Source organism: Acromyrmex echinatior, chromosome 2, assembly GCF_024713525.1.
Source record: "Acromyrmex echinatior isolate Ae372 chromosome 2, ASM2471352v2, whole genome shotgun sequence".
In the NCBI taxonomy this organism is placed as follows: domain Eukaryota; kingdom Metazoa; phylum Arthropoda; class Insecta; order Hymenoptera; family Formicidae; genus Acromyrmex; species Acromyrmex echinatior.
The window spans coordinates 19,623,399-19,641,019 of record NC_141853.1 but is presented as its reverse complement, the minus strand read 5'-3'; the positions used below and the strand labels follow the sequence as shown (position 1 = coordinate 19,641,019).

At 31.2% G+C, this 17,621-nt stretch overlaps 2 protein-coding genes and 2 long non-coding RNA genes across 6 annotated transcripts; 1 reads left to right on the top strand and 3 right to left on the bottom strand.

The window, feature by feature from the left end:
* Positions 1-32: 32 nt before the first annotated feature.
* On the bottom strand, positions 33-11,068 carry LOC105143554 (Protein tyrosine phosphatase 61F). Of its 2 annotated transcripts, XM_011051944.2 has the most exons (9): positions 10,652-11,067; positions 8,986-9,147; positions 8,642-8,901; positions 8,291-8,516; positions 8,065-8,217; positions 7,682-7,859; positions 7,414-7,600; positions 7,221-7,331; positions 33-260 (listed from the first exon to the last, which is right to left on the bottom strand). In XM_011051944.2, exons 1-9 carry the CDS (start codon positions 10,745-10,747, stop codon positions 197-199), a joined length of 1,437 nt encoding a protein of 478 aa, XP_011050246.1. In that variant the 5' UTR covers positions 10,748-11,067; the 3' UTR covers positions 33-196. The 2 variants fall into 2 exon arrangements, with proteins under 2 accessions (XP_011050246.1, XP_087272925.1); XM_087416799.1 differs by lacking the exon at positions 33-260 and having other exon boundaries at positions 877-7,331; positions 10,652-11,068.
* Positions 11,069-11,226: 158 nt separating this feature from the next.
* LOC147910598 (uncharacterized) lies at positions 11,227-11,987 on the top strand. 2 transcript variants are annotated; one of them, XR_015548463.1, is made up of 2 exons: positions 11,227-11,317; positions 11,866-11,987. It is a non-coding gene; the product is annotated as an uncharacterized LOC147910598 (long non-coding RNA). The 2 variants fall into 2 exon arrangements; XR_015548464.1 differs by having other exon boundaries at positions 11,234-11,322.
* Positions 11,988-12,229: 242 nt separating this feature from the next.
* On the bottom strand, positions 12,230-14,352 carry LOC105143553 (abasic site processing protein HMCES). Its single transcript, XM_087416801.1, has 6 exons — positions 14,199-14,352; positions 13,721-13,950; positions 13,234-13,547; positions 13,023-13,130; positions 12,763-12,917; positions 12,230-12,621 (listed from the first exon to the last, which is right to left on the bottom strand). The coding sequence occupies exons 1-6, from the start codon at positions 14,222-14,224 to the stop codon at positions 12,489-12,491; spliced, it is 966 nt and encodes a 321-aa protein (XP_087272927.1). The 5' UTR covers positions 14,225-14,352; the 3' UTR covers positions 12,230-12,488.
* Positions 14,353-16,614: 2,262 nt separating this feature from the next.
* Positions 16,615-17,617, bottom strand: LOC147910597 (uncharacterized). The gene is made up of 2 exons (XR_015544187.1): positions 17,520-17,617; positions 16,615-16,874 (listed from the first exon to the last, which is right to left on the bottom strand). It is a non-coding gene; the product is annotated as an uncharacterized LOC147910597 (long non-coding RNA).
* Between the last annotated feature and the right edge of the window lie 4 nt (positions 17,618-17,621).

Genomic DNA, 17,621 nt, shown 5'->3' with positions numbered 1-17,621 from the left:
GAACTCGTGAAAGCGAATATATGTACATCGTATTTCTGTGTAGCAAATAGTCTGATTTATTTATTTTTCTTTATTAAGTATTTTTATTATACTAAACAGATTCTCGTGTCTAGCATGATTTCCTTTAAAATGTGACAAGGCACATAACGGATAATTATTCTATGGAAGGACGGTTTCTGTTTTTTTTTCTTTCAATTTAGATGGTGGACTCAGCTTCCTCGTGCACAGATTCGCCGCTTTCGGTAGTTTCGCTTTTTGATCTGAAAGAAATTATCAGATAAGGATCTCTACGGGCTTTACCTGGATATGAAAGACTAAATACGAGACAAAAAACGAAGGTAAAATAATTTACGCTAGGTGATAATTCGAGGAAGATTATACGATTCGCATCGCTTATGAACATATGCGTATAAGACATGTCAGGGTCTACGATTTAAGAATTTCAAAATCTAGATTGCAAGGTAGGACAGAATCAGGATTATGAATTAAGCCGTTTATTTCGAAAAAAGTGTAACTTAAATTCTGCAATATCAAGAATTGACAAAGTCATCAAGATTGCAATTTTAAGATTTATATTATGTTTATACAATTTTCGAAATAAACGATCTAATCAACTCTGAGATAGAGAAAGATATCAATAACCGATGTACTATTACCATTTATCAGTAATTTACATAATAAAAATAGATTCGTGACTAATTTAAAGTAACACCCAAAATATTCACTCAATTATATTGATATTAGTACAGCTGTTATTGTAGCCAAGAAACTAATCTAATTGGAGAATAATATGCGTACCAAGAGTCGTCAATTTCCAACATTACTTAAAAACCAAAATCGAACGTTATTTACAAATAAAACATAAATGCAGACAGATCCAAAACATTTTGATTTTTATTAAGATTTTACGGAACTCCTGGTAGACACTGAATTTTTTTGATAAATCATCGAATGTTATGGGTATTAAAACAAATCATACTAAATAAAATGTTCTTAATTTAACAATAATAAACGCGCTAATCCTAATTAAGTCTATGTTTTTCTGAGCATATACAAAAAAAGTATATCAGATTAAACAATTTGAAATGCCTTTGTCGTGATTGTCTGGGATCTACTACATTTGCGTCAATGATTCGTAAGAAAACATCTGTATTACCTGAATCCATAGTACATGAATCCGGACTCTCCGCAGAAATGTATTTTGCGAAAATAAATTCGCGATGAAAAATACATAATTGTAAGAAATATGTGTCTTAAATTCATGTATAAAATTTATAGTGTGAAAAATTCTACTCTCACAATGCTACTTCCAGTTGTGTAAAATATCTGCCAAGTACTGCCTCTACTATAAGAGCGTTCTCGCAGGAGGGAATCATTTCGAACGAATCGGCTTGATGTATGTGCATATTTGCGAGAGCATTGATCTTGCCGTTTCGTTACTTCTGTATAAATAATTTTATTGTATGCAAATCTTTATGTATCATCCAGTGCCTATCCAGTGTAATTTGTGTAAATGAAATTTCGATGAAGAAGAGGAACGACTATAGCGATTTAACGTTGCTCATTGTTAAAATCCAATTAACTATTTGTTGAATAGATAATATCTAATCTAATATCCAATTAGAACATGCTAAATAACACTCATTCGTAACGAATAAATATTAGAGAACAGACTTTCTATAAACAAAAGAATATTCCTAGAAAAAAATATAGGTATATTGTACTGTTCAAGAAATTGATGAGACCATATTTATAAAAAATATAGTGCTTAATAAAATTTCAAATAATTTGTAAAATTTTGTTTATAGTTTATGCAGCAAATTGAAACAATTTCTCGCTTCGTTCCTCTCTTCACTCCTATTCTCTTTTTCTTTTTTTACTCAATTCTTTCTTTCACACATGTTTCCAATTTCCGTTTCCCTTCTTTTACTGTGCATTCAGTTTTCTATACATTAAAATACCATTCGACACTATAGCTCTACAACGATACATTGTAAATAACTACTTCGAGTTGTGCAGGATGCAGAATGGGTTAGGGAGAGATATTACCCTTACCGACGCTGTGCGATTAATCGACCGTTTTTAAAAATGTTCTTTAAATTTTTTTAAATATTTTTAATATATCTAAATATAATAAAAATAGCGTCAAAAGAAATTGTGTTCTTCTATAATTATTTTAAAGTGTGGCCTTTTGAATTTTTGATTCCATTAGCAAATTTTACAAATTCTTCTTGCAATTCCGCCGTCTTCTATCTATATAATTTTTAATATAACTAAAAATTATGAAAACAATTGTTATAAAATGCTCAATTGACGGTCGATTAATCGGACAAGCGTACAGCTTTCTCTACCTTCACATACTTTTGTCTTAATCCTTTCAGAAGCACGCTGACAATTACCTATTTTTTGTATTGAGATTAATCCATGTTTTTTCGCGTCGATAATCAACGATTGATAATCGTAATTGTAAAAAGGCCCCGTCGTATAAAGAATGCATTATGTAGATTAAACAACATCATGATTTATAAAATGTATGCTCTAGCTGATGCGCTTCTAAGAATCAAGGATCGTCAATTTCCTCTGTCTCCATTCTTACATCTGCCTAATGGGTATACTCGATTCTTATTATTAATCCGGCTGCCAAGCGTATCGATCGAATCATAAACATTCGATATCGTCACAATGATTCATGAATATTGCTTTAAATTGAAGACATAAGTTCCTGCGGCTGTCAAAATTTCCTTGCGCAAGATCAATTGCGCGTAGTTAATGATATAAAATCGATTTTTCTATCCGAGAATAAGCTCGATTATCGCTCACATTTCGTCGGTACCCTGATGCATGATCGCTCGGCAATCCGGAGATTATGATAGATTGATCGATTCGAAATGGCCTTTCTTTATAAACAAAGGATCTTTTATTTTAAACAATATTATAGAATATAACATGACAAGAAAATTATAGTCTACAAAGACCTGCATTCTCATTACAATTGTTCCGTTCTAGAAATATCTTGCCAATTTTTATAATTAGAAGACAATTTTATTAAAAAAACTACGTTCTTAATTACCAAAAAATATGTTATTCACAAAAATGTTGTGCATACAAGAAAATAAAATTGATAAAGAGAAAAGTGATATTTTTTACGATTACTTCAATATAATAGGAGCACCTTCGAAAGTACCATTTCGACTAAATCAGCCTTAGATTTACTAGATAATTATCTACTTATATATTGTCGGGTAATAAAAATGACTCGCTTTCACGGTGACTATGCTCTTCCAAAAAGGGGAGAAGTCGCTATCATTACACTATTCACCGATCGCTGTGGTTTTCCCTTCCCTCCCCTTGTTTGTACGAGTAGGCACTTAGCTATGTTTCTGTGTTTTTGTTTGTATAATATTATATCTATTGTATGCATACGAATAGTATAAAAGACTGTATCGCTGGATCTGTTTTTTTCGTGCCTTGTCCGATGCTGAATGTGAAGTCCATAGATACTTTTTCAAAAATTTATAATTATATGTGTGAAAATAATAATAGATTGTCACATCTAATATAATAGACAAAAGAAAAATCAAAACGATAAAAATCAGAAATGCTATTTTAAAATTGTATCAGAGAAATCAATTTTTAGTGTCAATGCAAAACCATGCTTGCATTTTCTTGAATAATGCTTCAATGAGCAAGTTGCACGATCAACATCGGTGACTGCTCCCATTGTTCCATCGCATTCACTCTCTCATACACGCGTTTCTCATTTCAGATCCACGCATGCACGCACGAACGCACGCACTTCGAAGCGCACATCGGTTTTGGAACTCTTTTAATTAGCACCGTGTTTTCGTGACCTGTGGACTTTCAAGAATGTATGTCCCATTTCCGGAAGCTTCGCGCGATCATCAACAACAGGAGAGAGATGAGCGTCTACGATCGTTCATCCCGATTCTTTCATGTGTAAAACGGTTAATAGATAATTGCGACTTTTTTTTAATTGCGCAAACTGTGTCGTCCTCGAAATTCAACATGTTTTCAGTTCAATTCCAAGGCGCATGGAACGATCGAGAGATCTCCACACTATGATGCCTTTCGCCAATGACACGATCATCACGAGATTAATTGCGTCGTTTCCGTTTAATCGAATCGTCGCAGTTACGGTTTTATATACTTACATAAATATCTTGATAAAAATTAGATAACAATAGTATATTAGTGCGTAAAGTTAAAACGTGTTGTTGACAATAGAATACTGCATATCCCCTCGACATCGTGTTCCGCGTAGAGTTATGCTCGCTTCCTTTTTGTTCTCCATTCAATTTCTTTTGCAACGTTCTATCGTTCTACATAATTACGCGAAGATGAGCACGTCGATATGCGCAAGTGCGACATGCCTAAAAACTTTGTTGGAAGATCGTGCTCCAACGATAGTTAACGTACAAAAGTAAAAAATACTTTAGTAACGCGCATCTTTTCAAAACGTTGCGACGCACATATTCTCATCACGCTTCATCTTTGGATTGGAACACGATCTGACAAGTCTTTCTCTCAAAGTAGCTTATATAAAAGCTCGACTTAAGAAATACGCCGGCTTAACTTTCGTTATTTTATCGTTCATTTACTTCCTCCTCCTTTTGTCCTAGAAGTCATTATAGACGTACTCAGTCTTTGTCCACAATGCTCAATGCATAGTTTGCAACATACGCTGTTGAGCAATAAACTGGAATTCACATTTTCTAAGATTTCGTTTGTAAATCCTTTCCAGCTCCTCTCTAACGCGATACAACTTTATTACTAAATTTTCGAAGTTTAATAAGGATATTGAGATAAATGCACAAATAGGATTCAATTTAAAGAAAAATTAAAAGTGAAAAAATGTCGCGGAGATCACCAGTAACTTTTAGAAATAACACTTTACTTATAGCAGATTTCTGTATTCTTCTTTTTACTATTCAAGAATTTCCATATCAAACTAAAAATTCGCAACATTCTTTTTGTAAAGTATTTAATAACAGAAAGAAGGTAAAAATAATTTGTCAGCAAAAATTCTCTTCATAAACATAGTGAGTTCAATCTTTTTACATAATAGCATCTAAAATAATTTCATTTTTAAGCGTAAGAAATTTGGAGCTAATATCTGTGCATCAGGAATGTCTTATACTGTAGAGTAAAATAATTGATTCTACAATCTATCTTCGTTCAAATTAATCGAATTTATGAATGACAACAAAATGCATGAGTTTATCAGTTAAATCAAATATTATCATCCTAAATGGCGATTTGCATAATGTAATAGTCTATTGTAACAAAAAAGAAAAAGACAAAGATTGCAAATAAGAAAAAAGTTTGTCTTATTCATAGCCAAATAATAAAAAATGAGCAAAATTATCATGATAAATAGAAAATATTGTTAAATTCTTTTGTGAAGTTAATATATATATATATATATATATACGCAGTCTAAATTTTCACAAATGACTTTGATATAAGATAGTAGAATCTACCCCAATCAACAATTAAAAACATTTATCTATGGAACTATAATAAAATTGTTTAACAAGTTCTTTCTACGTCTATCACTAATATACCCATTTAACGCTACTAAAGAAATTGAATAGATTATTTCCAGATCATTGAATCCATATTTTCATTTAAAAAAATTAAGATCATGAGTTTATAAGCTTCTCCAATTTTGTAATACATAAACTGTATTTATTCTTGAGGCTTTTGTAATACATAAACTGTATTTATTCCATGGATGCTTTCTATATAAAGATTATGCGTTTCGCGGGTATCAGGCTGCTTCTCGCCCTGATGAAGTGGACTGCAAAATTCACGAAACATTGGCATTCCAAATCATCGTACGCATAATCTTTATACATAAACCGTATGATTTGAAAATATGAATTTAAATTATAAATTATGAAGGTGATTTGGAAATAAGTCTTTCATCCTAGCTTTTTCAAAGCTAAAATGATTTTGGTAAAATATTAACATCAAGTTTAATTCGTTTCGAAATGTCATTAGTCGAAAATCACAGAAATATAATGTCTCCTTTTTTTTTGCTTATTTATCATCATATTAATTACATCATAAAAGAAGGAAAAGATCGAATTTAACTAAAAAATGTTCTATTTATAGGAAATGATAAAGTCAGAATTACTTAAAATGATGAAAATGTTTTTTCATTTAATTCAGCTTTATATATCCATGATTTTCTCTATGTGTTTACGTGTATCATTATACGAGCGTATTATCAATTCTAAGTCAATAAAATGATTGAATGATCAAAATTCACGCAAATCATATTTATAAAGTTATATGATTATATCATGATATAGTATTGCGTAACTAGTTCTTGAGTAAATATTTTACCTACAATAGTAACTTATTTGGGTGTTAACACGTTAACGGATCTAGATAACTCGTATTTGGCAGTCTATCGCTGGATGCCTACTACGAGAATGATCATACTTGACTAATCGATCTATGCGCTAACTACGTAGCGTCCGAGGTCGGATTTAATGAACCTCCCCCCACCCCCCCGCCCTAATGACAGTCAAAGTGTTAACACAATTCTTTGTAGGTTACATTTTATCTATAAGAATTGTGTGATAAAATTTACTTCATAATAACAAGCATATGTACGGAATAAACTATTTTTTCTTGATAGCAAAAGTGTAATAAAAGAAATGAACATATATATTCTAACATTCTAGATATCCATAAAATAAATCACAATATAAAAATACAAATCAAAAGTCCATCTTTTTTTCTCCTTCATCCGTATCCATTCTCATTTTTACTCGAATATATAACAATGCAGTTCAAGAATGTACTATCTTTCTAGCATTGTTTATTATTTCTTTTACTCATTTATACTTGTTCTTTCGATAACGGAGACAATATCGTTTGCGGTATTGCTGATGTGACTTTACTGCCGATCGTATGATACAAAATCCTTTGTTTAGTTACTCTCTCGAAGATTTTAGCCAAGATTATTAAAACTTTGCAACAGAATCTTATGTTAAGAGTAACACTTTCTATGATTGCAAGTCATCGAAATGTTATCGATAGTTCGAAAAGTGATGCGTGTATATACGTACGTATGATATCCTTAAATGCGACAGATCTAACTACGCATGTACAGGTAGTAACAGATTGCTATGATACCCCCACCGATCCCAATGCCTAAGCTTATTTTAAGAGGGTTAAATAATGACCTCTTGAATTTCTGCCATTCTTCCATCTCCTTCCGTCGACGTTTCATCTCGCGTATTTGCGTAGCTAGTCGTTCATTTTTTTCCGTTTTGCGCCGACGTAGTTCCCCTTTCCTATTTCAAGAGAACAAAATTCATAATCATTAAGATAAACATTAAATAATTCGCGTTTTGTTTACTAAGAGACGTTACTCACTCTGAATTGGACGGAGAATTGTTTGTTAGAATAGAGTTCTTAGCGTCATTGGAAAGATCTTCGCCATCGTCCGCATTTTGTTCGCATACATAATTTGAAATAGATGTAGATAGGTTTGTATCTGACAATTCTACATGATTCGGTGGTTCACTTGGCAAAGGTTTATCAGGTGGTCCACTTACTTCATCTGTAATTGATATTCTTTAATATTAATGCTGCTTGTTATAATATAAAGATCATTTTGTTTTAACAAGAAATAAAGAAATACCATTATCAGTCGAACTATCCGGACTTAGATCTGCCATCATACTACGAGTTAAAGACTCTCCTCTAGGAGGTGGTAGAGGAGGAGGTCCGTCGTCTCTTTCTAATGGATGGTTACTCTTATTATTCATTTCGTCATAAGTCGTTATTGTTTCATCATGAGTTGTTTCGTTGTTCATATCCTGTAAAGCATGTTATAAGATACAGTGAGTAGATGATTAAATTTTATTAATAATTTGCTACTATCAAAATAATTTGTTGTCTGCAAAAAGAAATATTCTGTCTATTAAAATATCAGTAAAAAATATCGAAAATTAAAAAAAAGACTATATTAATTGTTATTATAATCTACTCGATAAACAATAGCAACTTTAATTTTTTACTTACCATGTTTTCGAGTGGCAATTGTTTTGCTCCTTGAATGATGGCAGCATATGAAAAACAAAGTTGTTCGGGTGTTTGTATGAGACCCATACGAGACCGTCTCATTTCCAGCAATTCATGTCGTACATTTAGAGCATTTAAACCGTATTTTTCAATCTACAATTAAATAACACTTGGTTAACGATTGCCAAAACAGTTTCCTGTAAATCGTTTGCTGCATTTCACGTACCAGTACTAGACATGCATCAACCAAACAAAATGTTCCTGATCTTCCTATTCCTGCAGAACAATGAACAACGGGTGGGCCAACATTTTGATCTAACGCTCCTGATTTCCTCACGTCTGCCAAGAAACGTAAGAAGGCCGTTGGACGTTGTGGTACTCCAAAGTCTGGCCAAGTGGTATAATGAAAATGTAAGACTTCTCTACTATCGTTACTTTCCAAATCCGTTATACTGTAGATAAGTTAAAAACATTGAATATATCATAATATTTGTAAAAATATTAAGAATGTGATTATTAATTATAAAGCAAATCTTGAGAAAAATATACAGTTAATAATATACACATATTCTTTTACCGTAACGTTCTTGTAGTATAATCTGACGATTCTTTCTTGCTGATATAATCCACTTTTATACTGACATCTTCGAACGTTAAAGTAGATTTTACATCGTCCAATGGAAAATATTGATGACATTTGATTTGGTTCTTCTCGATTATCTTGTTTAACATCAATACAGCTCTACTATTTTGCTCCCATACCATTAACCAAAAATGACTGATAGTATTTGGCAAAGGTCCTTGCGTTAGGATATATTGCCTTTCAGCATGATCCACCTAATGTACAAATCATGTAATATATTTACTTTACCATTATCAATCGCTTATATATGGACATTATTTCTTATGTAATATATTTACCCGTATAAGATTGGCATGAATGTAATCACATACACCTCTTTTGAGTATAATCCTAGTGTGATCATATGGTGCCACATCCCTGTAGCGATTCAGAGTTTTGTTCTGTGGTTTTTTTGATTCATTGCATGTATATTCAAAAGTTTCACATTCGCTACGTATGCTCTGTAAAATATAAAGTAAATCATTAACGAATTGTAAGTATACAAAGAAACACTTTTTTTTATTAATAAGTATATACTAACAATAAATAAATATAAATTAAAATAGTTAAATAAATCTCTTGTTGAACTTCTCTCCTCTTCCCCCTCCTTCTCTCTCTATGTTTAATCATTAATTGTATTGTTACACAATCACATAATCTTATAGTATAACTCCATAATGTAATTACAAATCAAGTCTGATATAGAAATTTGTAACAAACATTTGGTTGAAGATTTCTAAATAGAAAATCAAATTACTGAGAAATATGAATTATATAAAATATTTGAATTTGTGCAACAAGTTTCAAGAAATTTTAGCTTTTTACTGCATATTCTATATTAGATTAACAATAATTGTATAAAAGACAAGGTCTTGATAAAATTACATCCATATACATAGATAAAAATTATATACATAAAATAAAATTTATTCATAGTAGGTAGCGTAAAGAAATCTCAATTAACAAGAATATAATCTTATCAGAAAAATTCTAAGCGTTCAAGCGTATCGTAGTCAAGTTACTCGTGTTGCGCTTCGGAGAAATTATGCGATCGCTAAATATGTATTTCCAAGTTGGAAGTCTGACCTTGAGTACACTCGCATGTCATAACATCGTCATGCAAACATTGTCTTGATTCTCGGCTATCGCGAAATCACTTTCCTTCGGCAGTTTAAATCGATTAGAGCCGTAAATCCAATGTGGACTCATGTTGCTCTTGGCGCTCAAATCTTCGATAGCATCAGCAATAACGCGGAAGCCATATCACGTTCAGCGAATCCGCGTGTCGACATCGAACGGTATTATTGTCTATTGTCTGTGTTGAAGCACGGAATATCATGAACTACTATCGACCGTAGACATAAAGAAACATATCCTTGTCGCACGACAAAAGTCGCTTTGTAGTCGCGAGACAATTCGCAAATCCGAATCGGATCTATTTAGAAAAAAAGAATATATTTATACGTTTCCGCGACATTTGCGTCCCGCTATCATCAGACGTTATCATGTTCGTATATAAATAAAGTCAATAAAAAATCTAATGGTTCGAACCCATGAATCTCAATGACGAAGCGTGCCGGAATCTAAGACGACGTTCAATTTTTCAGCCGAATTTGACATTTTTGACAGACCATGACAGACGTGATACGCGGCACGCGGGAGTATTTCATCGTAATGCGAAAACGGTGGCTGCAAAAAAGAGATTCTGAAAGAGCGATAACGCGGGATGAAAGAGACCATGAACAGAAGACGGAAAGAGAAGTCGCGTGGCGACGAGAAGTAGCCGGCAAAAGACGTGACAGCCGGGACGGCATCAACGGATTTTAAAAACGCGGAAACAGCAAGCGGAAAAGCCATCGCCGAGCGGAAGAGCGAGCTATTTCTTCCTCGCCCGCGCCCCTTCCGTTACTTTTTCTTTCCTTCCTTCTTCCTTCCTTCACCTTCGTTCTTCCTCTCTCATCTTACCTGATAGAAAGACGCCCAACCGTTCCTGGAGTTGACCTCATGGTACACGGTTTCGACATTCATCACATTCCTGTCAGTCTCCTCGCCGCTGGTCATCCTGGCGTTAGCTCGCCGCTTTTTTGGACCTAGCAGGACGCAGAAATATGAAACACACACGTACGACGCACGCCAAGAACGCACGCACGCACTCGCAAGGAAGTTGGCTCGCACGCGTACACAACAGACGATCTCGAGTCTCGCTTTTCTGCCACTTAACTGCCAGTCACCAGGAATTAATGTGTCATATGTCGATTTTGTCTCATTAACGAATAGCGGCTTTTACTGTCGAATCATAGGAAGAACACGGAAAGACGACGGCGAAGAGTCGCGCGCAGCGGTTCTACAAAAGGCACGCACTTACGCACGTAACCTATGGTCTGTAAAGTCTGTTGCGGCAAGGCGCGCACATTGCGCATGACTGTGCAGTGCGCCAACTCGCGGCGTAAATGGCGGCAGCGGCGCCGGCGGCAAGGCATGAAACTGTGCACGAAACGCTGCCAACCGACTGTCCCTAGTTTGAAGACATACAGTGAACTACAGATGGCACTTAACTCGTTTAAAATGGTCGCTCTGAAGACGAAGCATTTGAATCGTGGTATTCGAATCGTTGATATTTTATGATATAATGTAAGGTATTTATACCCGTATTCATAATCAGGCCTTATATTTAAGGCTTTCTTAAATTTTTTTTTATTTTTAGTACTCAATAAAATAATTCGTAGAGCATCTGAAGATAAATTTAAGGAAGTCTTAAATATAAGGGCGACTCTGAATTAATAGGCATTAATTTATTCTTTGTACTGAAGAATTACACAATAAATCCTGGGCCTGATTCTTAAAAAGTGTATTTCATACGAAAAACTAGGAAAATCTATAATATACATAATGTATACTATAGTATTTCCGTACATTTTCATATGCGATATTTTTCAAGAATCCAAGCTCTGTTCGCATTGCTTGCACTTTTTGCATTCAGTATCTTTGCTCTCTCTTTTCAACGCCAAAGTATATATTTATCTCATTTTAGATACAAAAATTTTTGGGAATTTTAAGCAACGCAAATAGACCTATTACTGGGAATTTTTCATTCTTTTTTACATTGTTGTGCATTTTTATTATGTTAATTTTTACATTTATTCTTTTTTTGTTAGAGTGATTTGTCTACATTTTTTCAGAAGGTGATTCACTTCAAGTCATACATGCGACTTGGACCGATTGAACGATGATTTCACTCCTCAATGCCATGATTATTCATCTTCCATCACTTTTTGTATAATTTTGAGACTTGATTAACCATGTAAGTATTAACAATTTACATTATTATGTTATTAATATGGATAAAATTATTGATATGAATTAATATAAATAAAATTAGAAGAAAATAATAGTAGATTCTAGATAGCTCAGTATTTATAAAAACGGAAAACTTAGCAAATCCTATATCCTCATATATCTAACAATAAGTGAAAGGATAAAGTATTCTATTGACGGAATCTATTTGTTAAAACATTATGTGAATACAGTTTTATACATGGAGTATTTTACTAAAAACGTTATTTTATTTTCGAAATACAATTCTTAAAAAAATATATGATGTAATATAATTCTTTAAAGAAGTAGTTTGTTTCCTGAGTTTCTATAATAATATATTAAATCAATTTAAAATATTAAATGTAATTAGTTAAATTAATAATAATATATACAAACTTCATAAAATATACTGCTTACAGTAAATCTTAGATATTGAAAGAAAAATAAATTGTTATATAAATATTTAATCAACAGTTTCTCACAAATTTTAATTTTCTTTCCGAATTTTTGAAATATTTTTGTCCTCTTTGTTGTTTGTGTCATCTATGCTTTTTCTTTTATTTGAAATTGCTGATCCTTTCTGCAGCCAAGAAGTCATAAAAGATGCTTGACCAATCTCCCTATATAATAATAATAAATTAATAATTTACTTAATTTTATGTCATAATACAGATAACGATAAACAATATACACATTTTTATAATATATGGTTTTACGAAGCAATAAAGTGTTTACTTTTAGCTTTATAAGTTTCTACTTACTTTGGTTTTATCTTTTTTCTACAATCAATAGTTTTATTGAGTCCATTATTGACAATCACAGATACCGGATGCCAGGTTAGTGCAGTTTCTTGTAATATCATGTCATTTAACATTTTAATTGCCGCATCTGTCGATAAATGTTTACTTAACCATACCTAGAAAAAAATTACATAAGATAATAATAAACTTGTATTTTTCTTATACAAATTCTACATTCTTTTTCTTATACAAATTATACATAATATTATGTAAGCACTTACTTGACATTCTTCCTCGTTGCTTAGATATACTGGCATACGGTGATGTAGCCAAGACAATACTTTGTTACTGTCTCTTGTAATAACGGAGCAGCTATGTATAATGTTCCCCTAAGATATAATAACTAAATAGTATCTTGAATATTTCTGATAAAAGGAATAAGATAGGAAATCGTTGTAGGAATAAGATAGAAAAAAACAGAATATATAATACCTCTTCAGTTTTATGTACTCCAAATATCCCAGCCAGTTTTAATATATTGAAACCTTTCCATCCATCTGTCTCAGAAAATTCATTACCCCATGTTGTAGGATCATCTGCTTTTATTTCTTTATTTTGAGTTGCATATATATAGTATGGTTGTTTTTGAACTTTGCTATCTGTACCAGGCTTCCATTCGTAGAAGCCTTCACAGATCACGATACATCTTTGTTGTTTTTGCAATGATGGAGAATATACCGTTGAGGAATGTATGTTTTCCAAACGACTATTGTGAGTGGCTATCTTATTTGGACGTTTCTTATAATCTCCCTGGAAAATTGATCAAATAATTTATATAAATTAACTTAAACATCCATATATAATATATTTTATAAAAATTGATTAATTTTAATCACACTTAAATGTAAAATAACAAGATTGCAAATAAATGTTATTCTATAAATATCTATAAATCATATCTATAAATTTATATTGTAACTCGCCTGATACCAAGGTGGAATCATCCCCCATGTCATGGCACAAAGAACTCTTTCCTCTTTTTCTCCTTCAAAATGTGAACCAGATGCTATACAAGGCAGGATGTCTCTTGGACACATATTATACGATGGATCATATTTTAATTCAGTTTTAGTCCATGTCAATTTACGTTGTTTACCATTGGCATCCTTATATCCGCATGCACAACACAAAGTTTCAGGATCCAATGAGCTACAATAAATTACAAATATATTTTGTGAAATATTTATATAAATTAGAAAGTTTTGACATTATTACATGATCAGTGAATAAGATACAGTGTGAATTTCAACATTTAGTTTTATTATAAACTATATAAATAAAGCACATTTATATAGTTACAAGGTAACCATGAAAAAGTTGCAACGATATATTGATTTGTTCATTTATTATGTATGTCATGCAATAATTAATAATAAAATAATGATAAAACTATTTACCAACAAATTCGACCACACATTTTCATTAATTTTTTTCACGTCCTATACGTTTGTATACACTCATACGTATTCCACAAATTGTAGACCACTCATCACAATACTACACAATACTGCCAACTGAATATTTATCTTTGTCACTAGATATAAAATCTTGTTAGTTTTCTAATTATTCCTAAAATATCACTGATTATATTAATTTATTCTTTTACGCCACTTTACAGACGAGTATCATGAAATCCATATGATTTAGAATATATAAACGTGGTTCTCCAAATGAAAAAGAACATATATAACAAAAATTATATAAGTAATGAATTAAGACTGTATATAATTTCTTTGAAGTTCTTTCAATTATTAATTATCTATTTTTTTACTATATTAAATTATTATAATCTTTTAAATGTTACCAAAATTATTTCAAACCAATTTAATTATTTTTTATTTTAATTTTATTATCGTACTTTTTCATATCTTAACAAAATTAATTTATGAAATTTTATAATATCTAACAAATAGAAAGCTCATTATCTTTTTAAAAATACAATAAATTATTTATAAATAAAAATTTCGAATTTACATAGCGAATTAATTAATATGCTGATAATAATTTTGTATTTTTTACAAAGTAATGTATCAATTAATATCTTTTGTTTCTTATTAGCATATAAAATTATCGTCCACTGAACTAAATAACATAGTATAGAGATCTTGAGATGAAAATGTAGTAAAATATGCATCCTCTAAAAAAACAATTGTTAATTATCTATTATTAAAAACACACGGTAGTATAGTTTTAAAGCAGTCAATTATATTATATATACATAAATAATAATCATTAATTACCTTATTTGCGTGTTATAACTGAAATCGCTTTTGAATTGAGAGTTTAGTGTATACTGTTTAGAGGAAGTTTCAAAAATATTAGTTAGAACTTATGTATTTCAATAAAAGAGAATTTAATAAAAATATATTAAATATGATTAAGAAATTGTAACAAATTATATCAAATTTGATAGTTTGTTATTGTATAAAAATATACAAGAATAACAATATAAGCAATATTTACAGTTTAACTACAGTTACCATTACTTCCCAGTGAGAAATGACAATGGAATCGATGTCGAATAGGTTAATTAATGAGATGATCCGAAGTCTCGCCTTGCAGGTATGGTATCATATCAGCGTCAGTGTTAAAAAAGGATCATATGCGGTAGTCATTGATCGAAATAGGATTTTACTATTACTGAGTCCGTCACGGTTTTTATACGTGCGTCTTTTTCTTAGATGAATTCAAGGGACTGATTTTGTCCTCAGGTATTCGCGATGAATCCATGTTTTCCCTTCGAAGAGCCAATACCGAAAGACTTGGTATGTGGAACACAAAGACATGTTTCCCGGGTTTTTCTCTAAGAATTCAATTTGTTCTCCGATCAAGCCAAGTCATTAAATCAAAAATAAATCTTTAAACAAGAAATTTTTAACGATTTTTAAGGATTTGAAAAGTCGATTTATCATAATAAGAAACTTCTAATATTTAATTCTATTTTTAGATATAAATGAAAAGGTTTATTAATAATTACTTTCATATAGATACGCATATATGTGAATTTTTTGTAATATTTTGCGAATATTTGATTTAAATTATCCATGATGGAGTTAATCACGAAATAATCCTCTCGTAAAGAGATTTCGTTCAATGCGGATTTTCTATTGACTCAAAGAAAAGCTGTGAAGTCCTCTTTTAAATGAGACCTGTTTAGAATGCGCTAGGGACTAATTTTTAACTCTCAAATAATGATCATCTGTATATAAAATAAAGGATTCCTCTTTTGCCCGTGAGTATTAGTTGTGCCGTCTCTCGGATTGCCAGACGGCTCGTTGAACTGCAGTTACTAATTTACTATGCTAATGAGTTGCGCGAAAAAGATTCTCGCTCTTGTCGGTGACCTCTTATTGCGAAATACAATGTCGGAAAAACCGCACGATGTAAGTATCTTTCGACGAAACCTATCGTGTCATGTATTACTCATTCAACGCAATGAGGAAAAACGAAGAGAAAAAAATTCTTCTGTAGTAATTTTGTAAAAAAGAATTGAGTAGACATGATTCATTGGATTTATATAATACTAAATAAATTTTTTTTAATGAAAAAGTATTTATATATACAAACGCTTTTTTTTATTTTAAATATTTGATTTTAATTTTAAATGAAAAATAATATTTTAATCTAAATATAATTAGCTAATAATTATAATGTAATCCTGTTATGACTAATGAATGTTTTAATTGAAAGAGAATAAAATGTACTTTGCATTTGTTTATATATGGATGATTTGTCAAAAATAAAATAAGATTTTTTTTAACCATCCGCCATTGAAGAGTCAATTCTAGATTGAATAGAAAGGTTTAGAATATGTTTGAAGAACATCTTATAATCATTATTGTCATTATTGTGTCACAATCGATATCAATAAGAAGAACAAATGTAAAATCGAATATCAGCAGAGTAACAAATATTTGAAAATGGGCAAAATAGAATGACGAACATCCGCTCAAGGTAGACAGGAATCAGTGGATAGATCCCCTTCTTCTTGACCCTTTTATTACTTTCCATTAGTTCTTTCATCAGACCTGAATCGTTCAGTGACGTGAAAGTATCAACAGTGGTGCTCAGTTCTAAAAAAGAATTTTTATTAATATTGGATTGATAAATAATTAATACATGCTGAATACATTTAAATATATGTTATTTCTATACAAAGATTTTATATATATATATATATATATATATATATATAAAAGTTTTTAGAATATTTATTGAAAGCCATTCAAACCCATAAAAATTTTAATGTTTCGCATGCTCACTCATCATTTCTATAAAAAAAAAGAACTTAAGTATACATATATATTTTTTGATGACAAAGGGAGAGCTAATAATTAAGAATTTTAAATACTAACATTTAAAAATAATTTTTTAATTTAAATTGATTAAAAAAAGATTCTAAATGTCAAGAGAATTGTAAATACTATTTATATAATTTATAAAGCACTCATAATATTTGAATGTAAAAAATATTATTTATATTTATCTGAAATGAACAAGTTATTTGATTAGTTAAAGTAAATTTTCCTATCTTTTTTTATGTAGACACAGTTTTATAGATACATATAAATGTATTCATATAATTATTAGCGAATTCTATTTTTTCGTTTTTACAATAAATACATATTTGTTCGAGAAATGCAAACGGATTCGGAACACCGACTTCCCTTGCCGGTCGAATGATCATCCTGAACCAGAGATCAGATGGTTATTCTCACCTGCCAGTAGGATCCCCCAGTTTGACGCGCTCTGACACACCTGGTGTTCCCGACTTCGAGTTGAAAATACTTTGGTGGGGCCTCTTCAGCCTTGCCTCAGTG

Excerpts from the sequence above, each read along its gene's own strand:
- LOC105143554 (XM_087416799.1), bottom strand. The coding sequence starts at position 10,747 with ATGACCAGCGGCGAGGAGACTGACAGGAATGTGATGAATGTCGAAACC. Across the intron at positions 7,860-8,064 it reads AATTGCCACTCGAAAACATG|GATATGAACAACGAAACAAC; the intron begins GTAAGTAAAAAA and ends CATGCTTTACAG. Across the intron at positions 7,601-7,681 it reads GGATAGTTCGACTGATAATG|ATGAAGTAAGTGGACCACCT; the intron begins GTATTTCTTTAT and ends TATCAATTACAG.
- LOC105143553 (XM_087416801.1), bottom strand. The coding sequence starts at position 14,224 with ATGAAAATGTGTGGTCGAATTTGTTG. Across the intron at positions 13,951-14,198 it reads ATGTGTGGTCGAATTTGTTG|CTCATTGGATCCTGAAACTT; the intron begins GTAAATAGTTTT and ends AATTTATTGTAG. Across the intron at positions 13,131-13,233 it reads GAGTACATAAAACTGAAGAG|GGGAACATTATACATAGCTG; the intron begins GTATTATATATT and ends ATTATATCTTAG.